General features: G+C 39.6%; 1 protein-coding gene across 2 annotated transcripts in view; it reads left to right on the top strand.

Moving 5' to 3' along the window:
- LOC126456176 (speckle-type POZ protein B-like) overlaps window positions 1–14289 on the top strand; it is a 76471-nt gene extending 62182 nt beyond the window's left edge. Inside the window, exons 3-4 of one of the 2 annotated variants that reach the window (XR_007585366.1) lie at window positions 8843–9031; window positions 13921–14289. Coding sequence is in view for 1 of the 2 variants with exons in the window: in XM_050091930.1 (XP_049947887.1) it covers window positions 8843–8912 (70 nt within the window). In the remaining variant the exon portion in view is untranslated. Of the gene's footprint in view, window positions 1–8842; window positions 9287–13920 lie in introns of those variants that run through there. The other variant, XM_050091930.1, reaches the window with a different exon arrangement.
- The last annotated feature ends 6706 nt before the right edge of the window (window positions 14290–20995 follow it).

Here is a 20995-nt window from a genome sequence, read left to right as displayed (position 1 = left end):
GACTGCTCATCACTGCAGATGTGACGACCAACAGTGGCTAGGCTATATGGAAGGAACTTCTTGGTGTGGAATGGGTGGCAGCTGTCGAAGTGGAGGTATTGCTGGTGGTTAGTAGGTTTGATATGGACAGAGGTACTGATGCGGCCATTCTTGAGGTGGAGGTCAATATCAAGGAAGATGATTTGTTTCAGTAGAACCAGGTGAAGCAAATTGCGGAGAAGCTGTTGAGGTTCTGGATCCCTTGATCCAGATCACAAAGATGTCATGAATGAATCTGAACCAGCTTTAGGATTCTGTGTGTTTAGGAAGAATTCCTCTAGATGGCCCATGAATAGGTTGGCATAGGATGGTGCCATGCAGGTGCCCATAGCCGTACTCTAGATTCATTTGTAGGTAATGCCTTCAAAGGAGAAGTAATTGTGGGTGAGGGTATAGTTGGTCATGGCAACTAGAAAGGAGGTTGTTGGTTTGGAATTCATCGAGCATTGGGAAAGGTAGTGTTCAATAGTGGTAAGGCCATGGGCATTAGGGATGTTAGTGTAAAGGGAGGTGGCATCAGTAGTGATGAGCAGGGCACTGTGTGGTAAAGGGACAGGAATTGTGGAGAGCTGTAAAAACCTATTCTCAATAACCCATCCATATGAGCAACCAACATGTGGCACACCAATGAGACCTAATCTCTTCTCAATGTGACAAAGCTCTGATTAGGGCATTTTGAAAAGAAGGCAATAAGATGGGCTTTGCTGATCCTTATTACTGTCACATGTAAAAGTTCTGATATGTTTTTCATATAGGAGGGTAGGTTCTGGATAACAGGTTGAAGGTTTTAGCCTATGAGAGCAGAGATTCTGTCAGTGGGGCCACAGTAACCAGCCACAATGGGACCTACTGGGTGGTTGGGTTCATGGACTTCAGGAAGCATGTAGAAGGTAGGAGTGCAGGGAGTGGTAGGGGTGAGCAGAGAGATGGACAATGGGAAGAGATTCCGGGATGGGCCTAAGGATTTGAAGAGTGACAGGAGATCCTGCTGGATTCTGGAATGGGGTCATTGTGGCAAGGTTTGTAAGTGAATGTATCTGACAGCTGGTGGAGTCCTTCTGCCAGGTAATCGTTGGAGTTTAAAACAACAGTGGTGGAACTTTTGTTCTCAGGTAGGTGTGTAAGGTCAGGATTAGATTTTAGATGGTACACTGTGGTTCTTTCTGTGGATATAGGGTTGGTTTGCATGTTGAGTGATTTGGGGAATGATGGTGAGGCAAGGTTCAAGGTTAAGAAATTCTGGAAAGTTAATGGGGGGTGATTTGGGGTCAGTGAGGGTATATCACGGTTGGATGGAAGAGTGAACTAAGCCAGGCAGCGTTCAACATTTGTCTTGGGTTGAGTCTGATTGGTAGGGTTGATGGCCAAAAAGTGTTTCCACTGTAGAGAAGAGAGAAGATCTTTAACAAGTTCTGCATGATTAAATTTGGAAGTGGGGCAAAAGGTGATGCATTTGAAAAGGACTGATATTTCTGCGAGGGCTAACACATCTGGAGGAAAGGTTTATGACTGTTTCGGGTCTGCTTAGGTTCTGGATTGTGTGTGGTGTTTTTGGGGGGGAGTTTTGGAGGGTGGGTTAAATGTAGTAGGTTTGCGAGACAGGATTTGTCAGCTATGAGGGGATGTGGGGGAGGTTTGTCGGTTGTTGTAGAGGTGATGGACAGTGGTACACTAAGTCTGGAGTAGGAAGTGAGCAGGGTGGAGAGCTTTTTGAGGTGGTGTTGCACATGTTGCTCTAATTCCTGGAGGGCAAGAGTTTCAGTGTGTGTTATGGGTTCCAGGAATTTGGGATTACATAGCAGGAGAATCCTCCCCCATGAACCATGGACCTTGCCGTGGGTGGGGAGGCTTGCGTGCCTCAGCAATACAGATAGCCAAACTGTAGGTGCAACCAAAACGGAGGGGTATCTGTTGAGAGGCCAGACAAATGTGTTGTTCCTGAAGAGGGGCAGCAGCCTTTTCAGTAGTTGCAGGGGCAACAGTCTGGATGATTGACTGATCTGGCCTTGCAACACTAATCAAAATGGTCTTGCTGTGCTGGTACTGTAAATGGCTGAAAGCAAGGGGAAACTACAGCCGTAATTTTTCCTGAGGGCATGCAGCTTTACTGTATGGTTAAATGATGATGATGTCCTCTTGGGTAAAATATTCCAGAGGTAAAATAGTCCCCCATTCGGATCTCCGGGCGGGGACTACTGAGGTGCACATCATTATCAGGAGAAAGAAAACTGGCATTCTACTGATCGGAGCGTGGAATGGTAGATCCCTTAATAGGGCAGGTAGGTTAGAAAATTTAAAAAGGGAAATGGATAGGTTAAGGTTAGATGTAGTGGGAATTAGTGAAGTTTGGTGGCAGGAGGAACAAGACTTTTGGTCAGGTGAGTACAGGGCTATAAATACAAAATCAAATAGGGGTAATGCAGAAGTAGGTTTAATAATGAACAAAAAAATAGGAGAGCAGGTAAGCTACTACAAACAGCATAGTGAATGCATTATTGTGGACAAGGAAGACATAAAGCGCAAACTCCCCACAGTAGTAAAAGTTTATATGCCAACTAGCTCCACAGATGATGAAGAGATTGGTGAAATGTATGACGAAATAAAAGAAATTATTCAGATAGTGAAGGGAGATGGAAATTTAATAGTCATGGGTGACTGGAATTTGATAATAGGAAAAGAAAGAGAAGGAAACATAGTAGGTGAATATGGAATGGAAATAAGCAATGAAAGAGGAAGCCCTTCTGGTAGAATTTTGTACAGAGCATAACTTAATCATAGCTAACACTCGGTTCAAGAATCATGAACGAAGGTTGTATACATGGAAGAGGCCTGGAGGTACTGGAAGGTTTCAGATAGATTATATAATGGTCAGACAGAGATTTAGGAACCAGGTTTTAAATTGTAAGACATTTCCAGGGGTAGATATGGACTTTGACCACAATCTATTGGATATGAACTGTAGATTAAAACTGAAGAAACTGCAAGAAGGTGGGAATTTATGGAGATGGGACCTGGATAAATTGACAGAACCAGAGGTTGTAGAGAGTTTCAGAGAGAGCATTAGCGAACAATTGACAAGAATGGGGGAAAGAAATACAGTAGATGAAGAATGGGTAGCTCTGAAAGATGAAATAGTGAAGGCAGCAGAGGGTGAAGTAGGTAAAAGGACAAGGCTTAGTAGAAATCCTTGGGTAACAGAAGAAAAATTGAATTTAACTGAGGAAAGGAGAAAATATAAAAAGGCAGTAAATGAAGAAGGCAAAAAGGAATACAATCATCTAAAAAATGAGATCGCCGGGAAGTGCAAAATGGCTAAGCAGCAATGGCTAGAGAACAAATGTAAGGATGTAGAGGCTTATCTCACTAGGGGTAAAATAGATACTGCCTACAGGAAAATTAAAGAGACCTTCGGAGAAAAGAGAACCACTTGTATGAATAACAAGAGCTCAGATGGAAACCCAGTTCTAAGCAAAGAAGGGAAAGCAGAAAGTTGGAAGGAGTATATGGAGGATCTATACAAGGATGATGTACTTGAGGACAGTATTATGGAAATGGAAGAGCATGTAGATGAAGATGAAATGGGAGATATGATACTGCATGAAGAGTTTGACAGAGCACTGAAAGATCTAAGCCGAAACAGGGCCCCGGGAATAGACAATATTCCATCAGAATTACTGATAGCCTTGGGACAGCCAGCCCTGACAAAACTCTTCCATCTGGTGAGCAAGATGTATGAGGCAGGCGAAATACCCTCGGACTTCAAGACTAATACAATAATTCCAACTCCAAAGAAAGCAGGTGTTGACAGATTTGAAAATTGCCGAACTATCAGTTCAGTAAGTCACAGCTGCAAAATACTAACACAATTTCTTTACAGACAAATGGAAAACCTGGTAGAAGCCGACCTCAGGGAAGATCAGTTTTGCTTCTTTAGAAATGCTGGAACACGTGTGGCAGTACTGACCCTATGACTTATCTTAGAAGATAGATTAATGAAAGGCAAACCTACATTTCTAGCATTTGTAGACTTAGAGAAAGCTTTTGACAATGTTGACTGGAATACTCTCTTTCAAATTCTGAAGGTGGCAGGGGTAAAATACAGGGAGCGAAAGGCTATTTGTAACTTGTACAGAAACCAGGTGGCAGTTATAAGAGTCGAGGGGCATGAAAGGGAAGCAGTGGTTGGGAAGGGAGTGAGACAGTGTTTTAGCCTATCCTCTATCTGTATACTGAGCAAGCAGTAAAGGAAACAAAAGAAAAATTCAGAGTAGGAATTAAAACCCATGGAAAAGAAATAAAAACTTTGAGGTTCGCCGATGACATTGTAATTCTGTCAGAGACAGCAAAGGACCTGGAAGAGCAGTTGAATGGAATGGACAGTGTCTTGAAAGGAGGATATAAGATGAACATCAACAAAACCAAAATGAGGATAATGGAATGTAGTTGAATTAAATTGGGTGATGCTGAGGGAATTAGATTAGGAAATGAGACACTTAAAGTAGTAAAGGAGTTTTGCTATGTGGCGAGCAAAATAACTGATGATGGTCGAAGTAGAGGGGATATAAAATGTAGACTGACAATGGCAAGGAAAGCGTTTCTGAAGAAGAGAAATTTGTTAACATTGAGTATAGATTTAAATGTCAGGAAGTCATATCTGAAAGTATTTGTATGGAAGTGAAACATGGACGATAAATAGTTTAGACAAGAAGCAAATTGAAGCTTTCAAAATGTTGTGCTACAGAAGAATGCTGAAGATTAGATGGGTTGACCACATAACTAACGAGGAGTTATTGAATAGAATTGAGGGGAAGACAAAATTTGTGGAACAACTTGACTAAAAGAAGGGATCGGTTGCTAGGACATGTTCTGAGGTATCAAGTGATCACCAATTTAGTATTGGAATGCAGTGTGGAGGGTAAAAATCGTAGAGGGAGACCAAGAGATGAATACACTAAGCAGATTCAGAAAGATGTAGGTTGCAGTATGTACTGGGAGATGAAGAAGCTTGCACAGGATAGAGTGGCATGGAGAGCTGCATAAAACCAATCCCTGGACTGAAGGCCACAACAACAATAGCAGGAGAATCTTGCGAATAAGAGAGAAGCTACTGCAAGGAGTTTTGGGCTTGGTTGATGTGGTTTTGCGGGACTACGTTGGTGAGGGCTGAGTACTGGTGGAATCTGAATAGATGGAGGTTGTTTTGGAAGGAGGGGTGGCATCCAGAGATGGGTAATTTGATGGCAAGGGCATTTGGGGGGGGGGGGGGGGGGGGGGTGGGATTCCATGAGCCAGGCAACAATGCAGGAACAGTATGTGGGACTGGGTTTTGGCTGGGGATAAGGAAACTTTTCTCTATTGATGCAGATGGAAGGAGCAAGGATCTATGGTGGTGGAACATATTTGAAAAATTATGTAAATAACGTAGTATTACATCCAAGAAACTTCACAAAAATACACCCAAATACATGGGAAAAAATCATGAGACAGATGCAAAGGATTTAAAAGGTGGAAACAAGAAGAAATCTGAGGGTGTCGACAATAGTGAAAGACAAAACCTCACTAAAATTGGTGTGAAGTCACAATGAGCTCAAGGAAAAGATATCAATAATAAAAAAAATATATTGCTGTGGATAGCAGGTCTGAGGGTGGATAAGTGTGAGGAAGGGGGACGGCAGATGTGACTGGATGAGGTGGAATTAGTGGGTGAGAACTGGGATATAATGAAGACAGAGTGGCAGGTGGGGAGGGGTTTGTAGGATGAGATACAAAATCAAGTGGCACCCTTTTGCTTTTCTCCTGTTCCACACTACGCCCCCCCCCCCCCCCCCCCAACCTCCCAACTGCACTTAGCCTAGCTGCCCTAGCCTCTCTCCACCTTGCTCTTGCACACTCCACAGCAGCACTTCACTGTCCCCCATCCCTGCCCTACTATCCCTCTCCTTCTTTGCCTGAGCCTCATTACCCCAATCACCCGTCACCCATCATGCACTGCTGCTGCTCGCAGTGTGGCTTCAGTTAGCAGAGATTGCAGTCATGTGTGTGTGAGATGCTTGTGTGTGTGTGTGTGTGTGTGTGTGTGTGTGTGTGTGTGTGTGTGTGTGTGTGTTTGCCATATTTTTGATGAAGGCCTTGCTGGGTGAAAGCTTATTTGTGATAGTTGTCTTGTTGTGGCTATCTGCGACTCAGCATCTCTGCTATATAGTGAGTAGCAACTTTCCTTTTCATAATATTGTTACATTCCATCCTCAATTTTCAGTTGTTAAACTGAGGTGTTTGTATGAGTTGGCTGAATCAAACTGTGACACACTGATGTTAAAGTCATAGGTTACTATATTTTTTTTGTTTTGCTGAGTGCACAATTTTAAGTTTATGAACATGTAATACTAGTTGCCAGTCTTTGTATCACTTTGAAATCTTATCAGGTTATGGCTGAGTATTTAGCTTCTTTCACACAGTACATGATTATAGATAACTGCATCATCTGCAAAAAGTATGAGGTTACTACTGATATTGTCTGCAAGGTTATTAATATACAACATGATCAACAAGTGTCCCAACACACTTCCCTGGGCAGACCTGAAATTACCTCTACCTCTTATGACTCTCCATCCAAGATAATATGCTGCATCCTACGTACCAAAAAGTCCTCAATCTAGTCACAAATTTCACTTGATACCTCATTTGATCAAAATTTTGACAGTAAGAGTAGGTTTGGTACTGAGTCAAATGCTTTTAGGAGATCAAGAAATACTGTGTCTACCTGACTACCTTGATCCAAAGTTTTCAGTATAAGCCCAGAATATGTTCTAAGATTCTATAACAAATCTATGTCAATGATATTGGACAGTAGTTTTCTGGATCACTTATATTACCCTTCTTATAGATGTTTGTTGCCTGTGCTTTCTTTCAACTACTGGGAATGTTCTTTTTTTTTTCAATGGATCTACAGTAGATTATAGTTCAAGGAGGTGCTAACTCAGCCACAAATTCAATATAGAATCTGATACGGATTCCATCAGGCCCTGAAGCTTTGTTCAGTTTTAACAATTTCAGTTTCTCAACATTACTGACACTAATGCTGATTTCATTCATCTTTCAGTGGTATGAGGATTAAAATGGGGGTAATTCTCCAAAATTTTCCTTTGTAAAAAGGGACATTTGAAACATGAGTTAAGGATTTCAGCTTTTTCTTTGCTACCATCAATTTCAGTTCCTGTCTCATTGGGTAAGGACTTCAGTGACACTAACAGCCTTAACACATGACCTGAATTTCTTTGGGTTTTGTGAAAGATCATTTGACAATCTTATGCTGTGACGGTCACTGAAGGCTTCACGCATTGCCCTCTTGACAGCCAAACATGTTTCATTCAGCTTCTCTCTATCTTCAGTCCTATGCTTTGTTTGACCACCTATTATGATGTAGTCTCTGTTTCTTTAGAAGTTTCCTTACAGGGACTGTATTCCATGGAAGGTCCTTCCCATTATGAACTCTTATAATGGGTAAATATCTATCCAGCGGATGCTCAGCTATTCTTTTAAACTTGAGCCATAGTTCCTCTACAATGTTCTGCCCTGTGCAGAAAGTTTCAAATTCCTCATTGAGGTACAACACTACTGATTTTTTTATCCAGTTTACTGAACACAGATATCTTTCTGTTCGCTTTAGTTGTCTTTTGTACTTTGGTAATCATTGTTACGACAACTGTGTCATGGTCACTGAAACCGGTTTGATGGGACATCGTCAAAGAGGTCAGGTCTATTTGTTGCCATTAGATCCAATATAGTTTTGTCATCAGTGGAGTTCATAACTATCTATTCTGGGTAGTTTTTACAGAAGGCATTTAGTAAAGTTTCACAGAATGTCTTATCACACCGACCACTGATGTAACTGTAATTTTCCCAATTAACTATTTGATGATTAAAGTCTCTGCTGTTGATTTCAGTATGACTGGGGAACTTACCTACAAGTGTATGGAAGTTTTCAGTTACATCAGGAGATGCATCTGGCAGATGATAGAAGGATCAAATTATCATTTTATGCCAACTCCTGATACTGGGTTTTGCCCAAGCAGTCTCACTTGCAGCTTCAACTTCTGTGTCAGTGGATTTGAGTTTCTTGTCTACTGTGACAAATACACCACCTTCATTTCCCATTAACCTATTCTTTCGACATACATTCAAAATTTTTTCAAAAAAATTCACTACTATCAATTTATGGTTTCAACCAGCATTCTGTACCTAGTACTGTGCAAGATTCACTGCTTTTCAGGAGCGTTTCAGACTCTGCCACTCTGTTGGAATAATTTGGCAGTTAACCACTAGGATCTTAATATTCTCATCTGTGTGAGGCTTGTCAAAATGCATCTAGGAAGCCAGTTTAGAAACTGATAATGATTTATTTAATGTGACTGACATATAGACAGAGCATAACTACATTCTTGATTCACAGTTGCTTAAGATGGCAGCCTCACACACAAAAGTTTTATTTGTATGGTACACACATTTCAGAATAAAAGAATGATCCAATAAATTGAGTTCTGATACAATTTTTTCAAACTTTAAAGGGGTTACTAATTAGTGGAAGTGTCCTGACTAAAATACACACTTGCCCAGGGACTAAGCAGTTTTGAGGCATGCTGGACATTATGCTGAACATATAAAATGTAGTTAAAAATATAGATGTGAGAACCCTTCAAAATGATAGTAGCTGTTTATCTGTCACAGTATCAGTTTAGTAATTTTTATAAATATGTTGTTTAATGGTAACATGTTTCTAATGGGTGGTATGTGATTTTTTTTTCAGTTCTATGGAGGAAATGAGGACGTGGATGGGCTATGGGATTCAAGTGGACAAGGAGAAGATTTCTGCTTGAGAGGAGGAAATGTGACTTTGTAAATATGTCAACAGAAGCACATGTGTTTTGTCATGGTTTATGTGAGTGTAGCCTAAACAATTGTTGGCCCCACTATTGAACAAACAAGGATCTTGATGGTATATAGAAGTATCATAATAATCTCTTTTCCACTAACATTGCATGTTCTTAAACACTTACGGTGTAATGTAAAGATTTCATGTTGTACTAGAACACAGAGACAAAAAATTAATTGCAATTCAAGAGGCATAAAAATTAAGTTCAACTAGTTGCTGTTCAGTTTTATTAAAAGTTAAATTACTGAGACAAATATAGGATTACATGGAGCTGAAAAATTTTCTTTTCACTTAAGTTGTGCCAAAATTATTACAATGACTGAAGAACTTCATTTAAACAGTTTTTGTATAAATGCTTTTTAGTGTAGTAAATGCATTAATTTTCAAGGACTTGTGAATAAAATTTAATTCCAAAGTTTTCCCCAGTTTTTTACAGCATCATCATGTTGAAACCAGTGATAATGCTTGCCCACAAGAAATCAGCAAAGAGAAAATTTAAAATAGAAATGTTTTCCTTATCAATGTCTTTTAAAAGATACATTTTGTCAAAACTGTGGGTATTACATGCATTGAGCATTGCCACCTGTCAACTAAACATTGGTAACATATCATGGTAGATTGCCATTCAGCTACTACTTATGGACAGGACATTTCTGCATGGCTACTGTGGCTTAACCAGTAGTCTGTCCTCCCCAGCTGACTCATCATTGAGATGTGTCATCATACAAAAATTGTGGAAATGCAAAAGGAATTGAAATACAAGGTGCATCTGAAAAGTTTGGTGAATGATCTCAGAAAATAAACGAAACAAGAGATACAAACAAAACATCTTTACTCACCTTCAAATTAATCACAATCAGCTACAACACACTTGTAACATCGGTTGTAAAGCTGTTGCAAACTGTCGGCAAACCCTTTTTGGGGAAGCACTAGAAGTACCATGGTTGTGCATTGTTGGACATCATCATCAGAGGAGATGAGACCTGGTGCTACCAATATGATGCAGAGACCAAATGACAGTCAATGGCATGGTGCTCATCATCGTACCTGCTTCCCAAGGAAAGTCAGCTGACAAAATCCAAGATTAAACCATTGTTGATCGACTTTTTCAACTGCAAGGACTTGCTGTATCATTAATTTCAACCCAAGGGAGGCAGGGAAGAGGATGAAAATGATGCCACTGACTATTGCTTGGTCCATAGATTCTATTGTTTGCACCATGTTTCATCTCCTATAATGATGTGGATGTCCAACAGCATGTGATGACAGTGGGTTGAGTGATTGGACTAGAAGCATTGGCTAAAAGTTTCAAAAGCTTCACAGTCAATGTTAGAAGTGTGTTGTCTCTGGCAGTGAGTAGTTTTAAGTGCCAGTAAATGTATTTTGTTTGTAACTCTTGTTTGCTTCATTTTCTGAGACCATTCACTGAACTTTTCAGATGCACCTTGTTTGTCAATCTTATATGTAAATTGAAGGTGGAGAGGAGAAAAAAGGAAAGGAAATGGAGAGGATCACTGCTGTCAGCTGCATTGGGACATTATGCAGAATCAGTGGGGATGAGTGAAAATGTGTACTGGACCGGGATTAGAACGTGGGATCTCATACTTACTACTCAGGTATGGTAACCACTGCACCATCCATGACACAGTGTTATCGCAACTGCATAGACTGTCTCGGCACATGTCACTCCTGATCCACACTCCCATCGAGCACCTCCTATCCACAATCCCTGCCTATTTCCTCCATGTTCGATCTGAGATTCCCACAGGAGGTCAGATGTATTTGTGCACCCGCACTGAAGATGGTGCATCCACTGCCCAGCTGGATCCGTCAAATTATATGAATGCGTGCTGCGTGTTCTTTTGACCATGTCCAAAAGGACAGACACAACACATCCATATAATGTCAGTCTTATTTTACAGGTGAGTAATGGTCGTTGAACATTTAACCCTGCAAAAATGCGTTGAAGACGTTACATCAGTGGGTTTGTCCAGCATTCAGTGGAGCCTAACTTTAAATATCATTTAACAGAAATATGGTAGAATTATTAGATGGCACTATAAGGAAGATTATTCTTAATTATTTTATAGAATCTGCATACAAATATACAAGATGAAATAAATGAAAATGTACATGAGCTGATTAAACTGTTACAGAATATCTGACAGATAAGTTTCCAGAAAGTTTCCTCAGCACAACTTGAGCAACAAATTATAAATAAATTATAACCACAAATTAAGTGCTATTACTATGCCTGTTTTCACCGGTATCTATTTATTCCACCTATGGTTGTGCATTGTAGTCCAAATTTACAACAGACTTGTTTTTAGTTGTATCTGTACCATCAGTTTCCTGCACTGATGGCAGGAAAAGCACAGCCTTGTTTCTTTTCATCTGGCATGAGGGAAGACAGAAGTCATCTTGAAATCTGAAAAAACAGTTTCCATTTTCCTGCGATCCATTTAGCAAAAATTTCTTTTATGTTCTTTTTCAGTGTCCCTATGAATGTTAGCCCATTTTCTAGAAGATACACTGCTAAAGGATAACTACTATAATAGTTATATTACTGTGAGTGCCCTTGATTGGTTCAGCTGATACCTTCCTAATATCTGTTGGCTGGTTAGATGCAAGATATATTACAGGATTCTCTCTCCTACAGTATACTTCAAAATTACAAGTGTAAAATGTCTTGCTATTACACAATGCACACAACTTCAAACCATACTTGGTACACTTGTTGGGAATGTACTGCTCAAAACCACAACATCTGCAAAATGGAACAAGCTTTATGTTTGTGGTTGTAAATTGGCCTGGGCTGCAGTTATTTCTTCAGTTGTTCAAAAATATAGAGTGGAGGTTACAGTTGGTAGCAAGTTTGATAATTGCAAGTCATTCTTTCCTCATTGATTTATCATCAAACATCAGTGACCGGAGCAAGAGGAGGAAGTGCAAGTAGTTAAATGCTGCCCTTATAACAATTCTGTGTTTATCATTTCTTCTGTTTCTGTTTGTACCACTGGTTGACAATGCCATCAATCCCATAAAATTTCAATTTACGTAGGAGAATACACAAGTATTGGAAGGTATTATACACTATGTGATCAGAAGTACCAGGACATCTAGCTGAAAATGACTTAAAAGTTCATGGCGCCCTACGTTGGTAATTCTGGAATTCATTATTGTGTTGGCTGAGTCTTAACCTTGATGACAGCTTCCACTCTCACAGGGATACGTTCAATCAGGTGCTGGAAGATTTCTTGGGGAATGGCAGCCCATTCTTGATGGAGTACTGCGCTGAGGAGAGGTATCAATGTCGGTTGGTGAGGCCTGGCATGAAGTCGGCACTCCAAACCATCTCAAAGAAGTTCTATAGGATTCCGGTTAGGACTCTGTTCAGACCAGTCCATTACAGGGATGTTATTGTCATGTAGCCACTCCACCACAGGCCGTGCATTATGAACAGTTGCTCGATCATGTTGAAAAATACAGTCACCATCCCCGAATTGCTCTTCAACAATGGGAAGCAAGAAGGTGCTTAAAACATCAATGTAGGCTTGTGCTGTGATAGTGCCACACAAAACAACAAGGGGTGCAAGCCCCCTCCATGAATAACACGATCACACTGTAACACCACCACCTCTGAATTTTACTGTTGGCACTACACACGCTGGCAGATGACGTTCACTGGCCGTTTGCCACGCCCACACCCTGCCATCGGATCACCGCATTGTGTATCATGATTCATCACTCCACACAACATTTTTCCACTGTTCAGTCTTCCAATGTTTACGCTCCGTAACCAAGTGAGGCATTGTTCAGCTTTTACCAGTGTGATGTGTGGCTTGTGAGCAGCCGCTCGACCATGAAATTCAAGTTTTCTCACCTCCCGCCTAACTGTCATAGTACTTGTAGTGGATCCTGATGCAGTTTGGAATTCCTGTGTGCCGGTCTGCATAGATGTCTGCCTATTACACATTATGACCCTCTACAACTGTTGGTGGTCTGTCAGTCAACAGACAAGGTCGGCCTTTACGCTTTTGTGCTGTATGTGTCTCTTCACTTTTCCACTTCACTATCACGTTAGAAACAATGGAGCTAGAGATGTTTAGGAGTGTGGAAATTTTGCTTACAGGCATATGACACAAGTGGCTCCCAATCACCTGACCACGTTCGAAGTCGGTGAGTTCCGCGAAGCGCCCCATTCTGCTCTCTCACAATGTATAATGACTTCTGAGGTCACTGATATGGAGTACCTGGCCGTAGATGGCAGCACAGTGCACCTAATATGAAAAACATATGTTTTTGGGGGTGTCCGAATACTATTGATCACATAGTGTACTTGAATGTGTGTGCAGCCATGTTGGTTGTTTCCAGTGTGAGTTTCCTCTCCCACACCCACATCAACAGCTTTGAGAAGTGATGATGGCGACATGGCTCCCAATAGCTGTGCAGATATATCAAAATTTTATGTATGACAATAATATGGCTTGGCAAAGCCCATCTTATTGACTGCTTTTCAAAATTCAGTGCACAGAGCTTGGTCACAGCTAAGAAGAGGTTAGGTCTCATTGGTGTGCCACATGTCCATTGCTCATATGTCTTACAAATGGAAGGGGCATTGATAGTAGGTTATGTAAAATTTCATCCAGGAAGCCAGTTCAAAAACTGATTGTGATTTGTGTAATGTGACTGATGTATAGACAGAGCATGAATAAGCATTCTTGATTTACGGGTGGTGAAGGTACCAGTACTTTCGTGTATGGTACACGTATTTCAATGTGGAAGAACAAAGATATAATAATACAGCAGTAAAAGACCTTCAAAGTGAGCATAGCTTTACATTTGTCATTACCAGTTTAGTAATTTTATAAATATTTTGTTTGATGGTAACATGTTCCTAAATGTTGCTATATTATTGGGTGATATTTTTGTTTAGTGTGTATGAATTGCAGACATTGCTGGCCAGTGGGATTTGGATGGATGAAGAGATGATCTATGCTTGAGGGAGAAAATGGGACTTTGAAAAGATGACATCAGAAACAGACATGTGACATGTTTTGTTATGGTCTCTGTGAATGTTCCTAAATGATTATTGGTCCCAATGCTGGATGAACAAGACTCTTGACAGTATGTAGAACTGCTGTGATAATCTCTTCCACTTACATTACTTGCGTTGCATGTGTAACTTTTTAGAGTCCATGGGTTACTCCAATATAATGGCAAATATTTGGTCGCAGTTCAGGTGACATAAAAAAAGTTTTAATAGATGCTGTTGATTTTTACTAAAAGTTGGACAGCTGCAATAAATATTGGAATTTTTCTTTTCAGGCAATTTGTGCCAAAATATTTTATGATGACTGAGAAACTTCATTAAAATAGTTTTTGTGTAAACACATTGTAATGTAATAAATGCATAAATTTTCAAGCACTCATTACTGATTTAATTCCAAAGTTTACCATGGTTCTTTCTAGTATCTTTATGTTGAAACCAGTGATAAAAGTTGACCACAGCAAATAAGCAAAGAGAAAATTTGAAATAGAAATTTTTCCATGTGTTAATGTCCTAAAAAAATATGTTTTGTGTCAAGTGTGAATACTATATCCCTTGAGCATTGTCACCTGTCAATTAAACAGTTGTAACTTGCAATCGCAATTCAGCTGCTACCTATGTACAGAGCATTTCTGCGTGGCTACTGTAGCCACTAGTTGCCAGTCCATCCCAGTTGGCTCATCCTTGAGATGTGTCGTATGAATGCACAAGGAATTGAAAAGTGTAAGTTAACAGGTAAGTAATGGTTGTTGAACATTGCTGAAGACAGTTAAGAGTGTGGGCACATGCAACACTCAGTTCTGCTAACTTTAAATACCATTTAACAAGAAAATTTTGGCCGGCCGGAGTGGCCATGCGGTTCTAGCTGCTACAGTCTGGAACCGGGTGACTGCTACGGTCGCAGGTTCGAATCCTGCCTCGGGCATGGATGTGTATGATGTCCTTAGGTTAGTTAGGTTTAAGTAGTTCTAAGTTCTAGGCGACTCATGACCTCAGAAGTTAAGTCGCATAGTGCTCAGAGCCATTTGAACCAAGAAAATTTTTTAATTTTCTGGTAAAATTAGTAGACGGGGTTATAAGCAATAAGAAAGATTGTTTGTAATGTCAGCATTTAACAGGATCTGAACACAAATACACATGGTGAAATAAATGAAAATGTACAGTGACAAATTAAAATTATTTCCATAGATCTGACAGTGAAATTTCCAGGAAGTTTTCTCAATGTTACTCTAATGACAAATAATAAATAAATTTTAACCATAGATTATAGTGCTCTCATCGGCCTTTATTAAAGCAAGTTTTATAAAAATACATAATCAATTGAAACAGAAATACAATATAGTCATTATCAAGAACAAGATAGCCCCCTCCCCTTTTTTTTTTAAATCATTACGTGTAACAATGTTGTTTGCAAACTAATCTCTTGAAACCATTGCAGGTCGTAGTACTTATATTATTATTATTATTATTATTTACCGCCACAAAGATGACACCACTCGCACCTTTCAACCACCTCTTAATTACTTTTGGAAGCGGATCTGTAAGGTGACAGAAATCCTTTGATATAACCCTTGGTAGAATAGTGTGTTGAGCCTTTTCTTTCAAAAGGCGCTCTATTGGAGCTGAGGCCATGCTTGTAAGGTATGTTCTTCATCTGAGTTTTTTTTCTGGATTGTTTGCAAAGAATAATGCTTGGGAACTTATACCAGCAATACCCAGATAATGGAAAAACAAGGCCAGTAGCCATCTTCTTATTGTCCTTTGTGCGGAGTAGGATGTACACATGTAATTAACAGTGTCTGCTTCACCTTTGATTGCACTGCAGTCCAAATTTTTAACAGACTTACATGTAGTCATGTTTATTCCATCAGTTTCATGCATTGATGGTAAGAAACACACAACATTGTTTCCTTTTGTTTGGAATGAAACAAGACAGAAGTCATAATGAAATCCAAAAAGACAGTTTCCAGTTTCTTGTGACCTGTTCGGCAAATATTTCGTTCTTGTTTGTGCATGTGTCTTTTTATGTCCAGTGTCCTAATGAAGATTAGCCTGTTTCCCAGAAGATGCCTTGTTAAAGGAATAACTACTATAACAGATACCTGTACTTATATATCTGTTAGTGCCCTTGATGGTTTCAGATAATACCTTCACAATTTCCTAGTTCGATGCAAGATATTTTCCAGGTTTCTCTCTTGCAGAGTGCACTTCAGAATTATAAGTGTAAAATGTCTTACTATCAGACAGTGCATACAGCTTCAACCCGTACTTGACAGGCTTATTGGGTACGTATCGCATGAAACTAAAACATCTGCAAAATGGAACAAGCTTTTTGTATGTGATTCTAAAGTGCTCTGGGCTGTAGTTACTTCTGCGGTTGTTCAAAAATGCAGAGTGGTGGTTGCAGATGGCATCAAGTTTGATAATTGCAAGTAATTCTTTTCTTGCTGAATTGTTATAAAATGTGAGCAAGAATAGAAAGAGCATGTAGCTAAATGCTGCCCTTATAATAAACATTCTTGCTCCATTTGACGCCCAAAGCTCTAATACATTTGTGTGTCCTCTTGCAACATTGACTTATACTACCATTTTTTTGGTATGCAATGCCATTTGCATAGTTGTCCACTTCACAGATCAATCACAGCCAGGGTGTGATAGTGTGACAAGTGAAATTTGGCTCCTGACTAAACCATCAAAGCATACATAGCATCATTGATGTCACAGTAATTTAATTATTGGAAGAAAACTAAATTGGCGATATTGTATGCTACCACACTCTCGCCACAGGGTCAATTGAAAGAAAAACCCTGTATACTTTTTCCTTCAGTATAAAATTTATAACAGGTATTTAGTAAATATCAGTTAATCTGATATAGGGCACTTATTAAATTGGGGGTGGGTGCATAAAGATAATGAAGAAGAAAGGGAGACCCTTATAGGAAGGAATGAACAACAAATTTATTCATGGACAGCTGCGACATTTCTGAGTCCATTGGTCTTTATATGTAGAATAATTACATAACAAATTGAAATAATAAGAAAAATAATAATAATAAAAACTCTTCAAAACAATTTGCTAATCAGCAGTGATGTCTTGTCAAGAAAAGACTGGCAGGCGACAGGTGGGAAGGGTGGAAGCATGTTAATAGTTTGAATTCTGTATTTCAGACAATGGAAATTCCAGGATGGAACGTAACAATACTATGAGAAGGAAAGTTGCTACTCACCATATAGTGGAGGTGCTGAGTCGCAGGTAGGTACAACAGAAAGACTCTCACAAGTAAAGCTTTCTGCTAATAAGGCCTTCGTCAAGGCAGTGCGGATTCAGTTGCCTGAGACTGCAGTCATGTGTGGTGTGTGTGAGTTGCATTTCCGTGAGTTTTGTGTGTGTGTGTGTGTGTGTGTGTGTGTGTGTGTGTCTAGTGTTGACGAAGGTGTTAATGGCTGAAAGATTTAATTGTGATAATCTCTTTGTTGTGTCTATCTGGGACTCATCATCTCCGCTATATGGTGAGTAGTGACTTTCCTGCTCATAATATTGTAAAATTCAAACAATGGAAACTCCAGGATGGAATGTAACAATATTAGAGAAGGAAATTTGCTACTCACCATTTAGCGGAGATGCTGAGTCATGATAGGCACAACAAAAAGATTCACACAATTACAGCGTTCAGCCATTGTGAAATTCTGTATTTGGTAGAGGATGTCCTAGCAATTTTTTCAAAAAATTTTTGTGACATGTTCATAGGATTTGTTTGTCTAGAGAAAGCATTTGCCAATGTTAAATGATGCAAAATGTTGGAAATTTTGAGAGAAACATGAGTGAGCTATGGGAAAACAGGTAAAATACAATGTGTGCAGGGACCAAGACAGAATAATTAGAAGGAAGACAAATGTAGTGCCCGCATTGAAAAGGATGTAAGACAGAAATGCAGTCTTTCACCCCTACTGTTCAATCCATATGTCAAAGAAGCAATGAAGTAAATAAAAAGAAAGTTCAAGAGTAGGATCAAAATTTGAGATGAAAGGATATTGTTGATAGGATTTGCTCATGACATTGCTGTCTTCAGTGAAGGGGAAGACCTATTATAGGATCTGTTGAATGGAATGGACATTCTAGAGAGTACCAAATATGGATTGAGAATAAATGGAAGAAAGAGGAAAGTAATGTGGAGTAACAGAAATGAGATTAACAATAGTTTAATAACCAAAATTGATGACCATGAAGTAGGCAAAGATAAGGAATTCTGCTACTGTAAGAGCAAAATAATTCTTGGAAGTCAAAACAAGGAAAATTATATAAGGGAGCCTACAATGGCATTCATGGCCAAAAAGTGTATTAATACAGAACATAGGGGTCGATTGGAGGAAGAAACTTCTGAGAATGTACATCTGGATCACAGAATTATATGGTAGTGAATCATGGACTGTGGGTACAATGAAAAGAAGAGAACTGAAGTGTTTGAAATTTGGTACTAAAATTTGTTGGACTGATAAGGAATAAGGATGTTCCTTGCAGAATCAGCGAAGAAAGGTATAAGTGAAAAACATTGACAAGAAGAAGGAACTAAGTGTTACAGCATGAGTGGATAACCTCCATGGTATTAGATGGAACTGTAGATGGTAAAAACTGAAGGGGAAGACAGAGGTTGGAATACATTTATGAATAATTGAGAATGTAGAATGCAAGTGCTTCTCTGAGATGAGGAAGTTGACACGAGAGGAATTTTATGACAAAAAATAGGTTCTGTGACCAGTATTTTAGCTCCACATAGGCAAGCTGTTTTGTGTAATGTCCTTTTATCAAGTGCACATTAAGCATGTGTTTTACATGGCAGATTTTACTATGTTATCTAGTGTGGGAGCTAACGGGCATTAGTTACATTTGTTGCTTACACTAGTGCATATGAATTTGGCATATTACAGCCAGACTGACTAATTAAAGTAATGTCTTCAATTGCAGGATTTGCAATCAGTAAAATTAAAATATAAAACAGGAAGATTAAAGTTCAGTTTCTTGTTCAACAAGGTACTCAGTATAAAGGAAGCACAAACTTGGGTTGGGAAGAAAACAGTGTGTATCTTTTTCAAAGGAGTCATTGTGAAAGTACGTCATACTAGCTTTGTGCCACATAAAGTATCCATTTTGGGCCATAACTGCACTGATCAGCCAGAACGTTATGACCACTGACCTACTATCAGTATAAGAGTGTCCAAGTGATAGCAGTGTCACCTGGTGAGGAATGACATGATCTGTCCGTCATCTTCCAGGGGAACAGCTCCTTGACTCATGTACTGCAAGACAGAGACAAGCTGGTGGCAACTTCATTATGCTTTTGGAATGTTCACATGGGCAACCATGGGTCCAATGGAGCTTGTGCAAGGCAAGGAGTATTGTGCACTGGTTGCAGATTCCACATACCCCTTCATGACAATCAAGTTTCCCAATAGCAGTGGCATTTTTCAACAAGATAACACACCATGCCACAAGGCCAGGAGTATGATGGAGTGGTTTGAGGAACACAGTGGTGAGTTCCAATTCATGTGCTGCCCCCCCCCCCCCCCTCTCCCCCAGCGTGCCAGATCTGAACCTGACTGAACACACCTAGGATGTGATTAAACATGGCATCAGAGCTCATCTTCCCCCTCCCCAGAATTTATGGGAATTAGGTGACTTGTGTGTGAAGATGTGGTACCATCTCCCTCCAGTGACCCATCAAGGCTCCATGCTTCCATGTTATGATGTGTTGATGCTGTTATCTGTGCCAAAGGTGGACACACTGCCTATTAGGAAGGTGGTCATAACGTTCTGGCTGATCAGTGTATAATGATAGCGATTTAGTCTTTACAAAATGACTTAAACTTCTTTTTGAACTGTATGAAGCAAGAAAGTAACATCTTTCCACTAAAAAGTAACTTCTAGAATCAGTAATGTGCTCATTGTATAAGGACGAATCAAATCAAAACAAGAGAGATGGGAAAAAATCTAAGTAAACTGTTTATTATTTCAAAAGAAATTGCCAGAACTGTTAATATTGGGTTGGTACATAAATTTGTAGCATTTTTTGGTAAGTTTAATAAGCACAAAAAGATATGCATAACAGAGACTTTAGTCATCAATAATGTATTCTTCTTCACTATGTAAAACAGTTTGCCAAAGCTGGGATAATTTTTCAATTTCATGACGACAGAAATCGTGTGAAGAACTTGTTGAGCCATGTTTGGAGCACATTTTTATCCAGAGAGGAAGTTCCTTGAAGGTTATTTGAAAAGAGTGGCAAGGGTCAAAATCTGGGGGTGCAAGATCAGATGAATCAAGTGGGTGAGGGATGACTTTCCAACCCAACTCTTGTATAGAGTTTTTTGTCACTAGCAGAAAGCTGGCAAGCATTATCGTGGAGTAGCATCAATTCAGCAGTTTTCCTGGTCGGTGTTCTTGGTTTGTATCTGCAAGACATCTCAATTGTTGACAGCAAATGTCAGCAGTGATGGTTACACCTCGGGGAAGCAATTTGTAGTACACCACACCATCGCTGTTCCAGCAGGTGGATAACATTATCTTTTGTGGCATTGCTCAGATCTTTGTATGTGGAGTTGCTCCTTTGTTTGGCCTCAACCATTCCTCTTGCTTCCTTATGGCACCATAAATACACTATGTACTGTCACCAGTAATAATACAGGATAGGAATCATCAGTGTTGTTCATGAGCCAATTGATAATCAGCAAGCAAAGTTGCACCTATGACCACCTGCTGATTTTTGTAGCTTTGGCTTAGAGTGTGTGGCACCCATACACCTCACTTTTGAACCCTCCCCATTGCGTGCAAATGTCACACAATGAAGGAATGATCACAGTTCATCACATTTGTCAGTTTGCAATTACATTGATGTTGATCTTTCTGATTTAATGTGTTTAGACAATCTTGCATCAAACACCGAATGTCTTCACGAAGATGGAGAATTGCTAATGTAAAAAGG

This window comes from Schistocerca serialis, chromosome 2 (assembly GCF_023864345.2).
Source record: "Schistocerca serialis cubense isolate TAMUIC-IGC-003099 chromosome 2, iqSchSeri2.2, whole genome shotgun sequence".
NCBI lineage: Eukaryota > Metazoa > Arthropoda > Insecta > Orthoptera > Acrididae > Schistocerca > Schistocerca serialis.
This window is presented reverse-complemented; position numbering and strand designations above follow the sequence as displayed.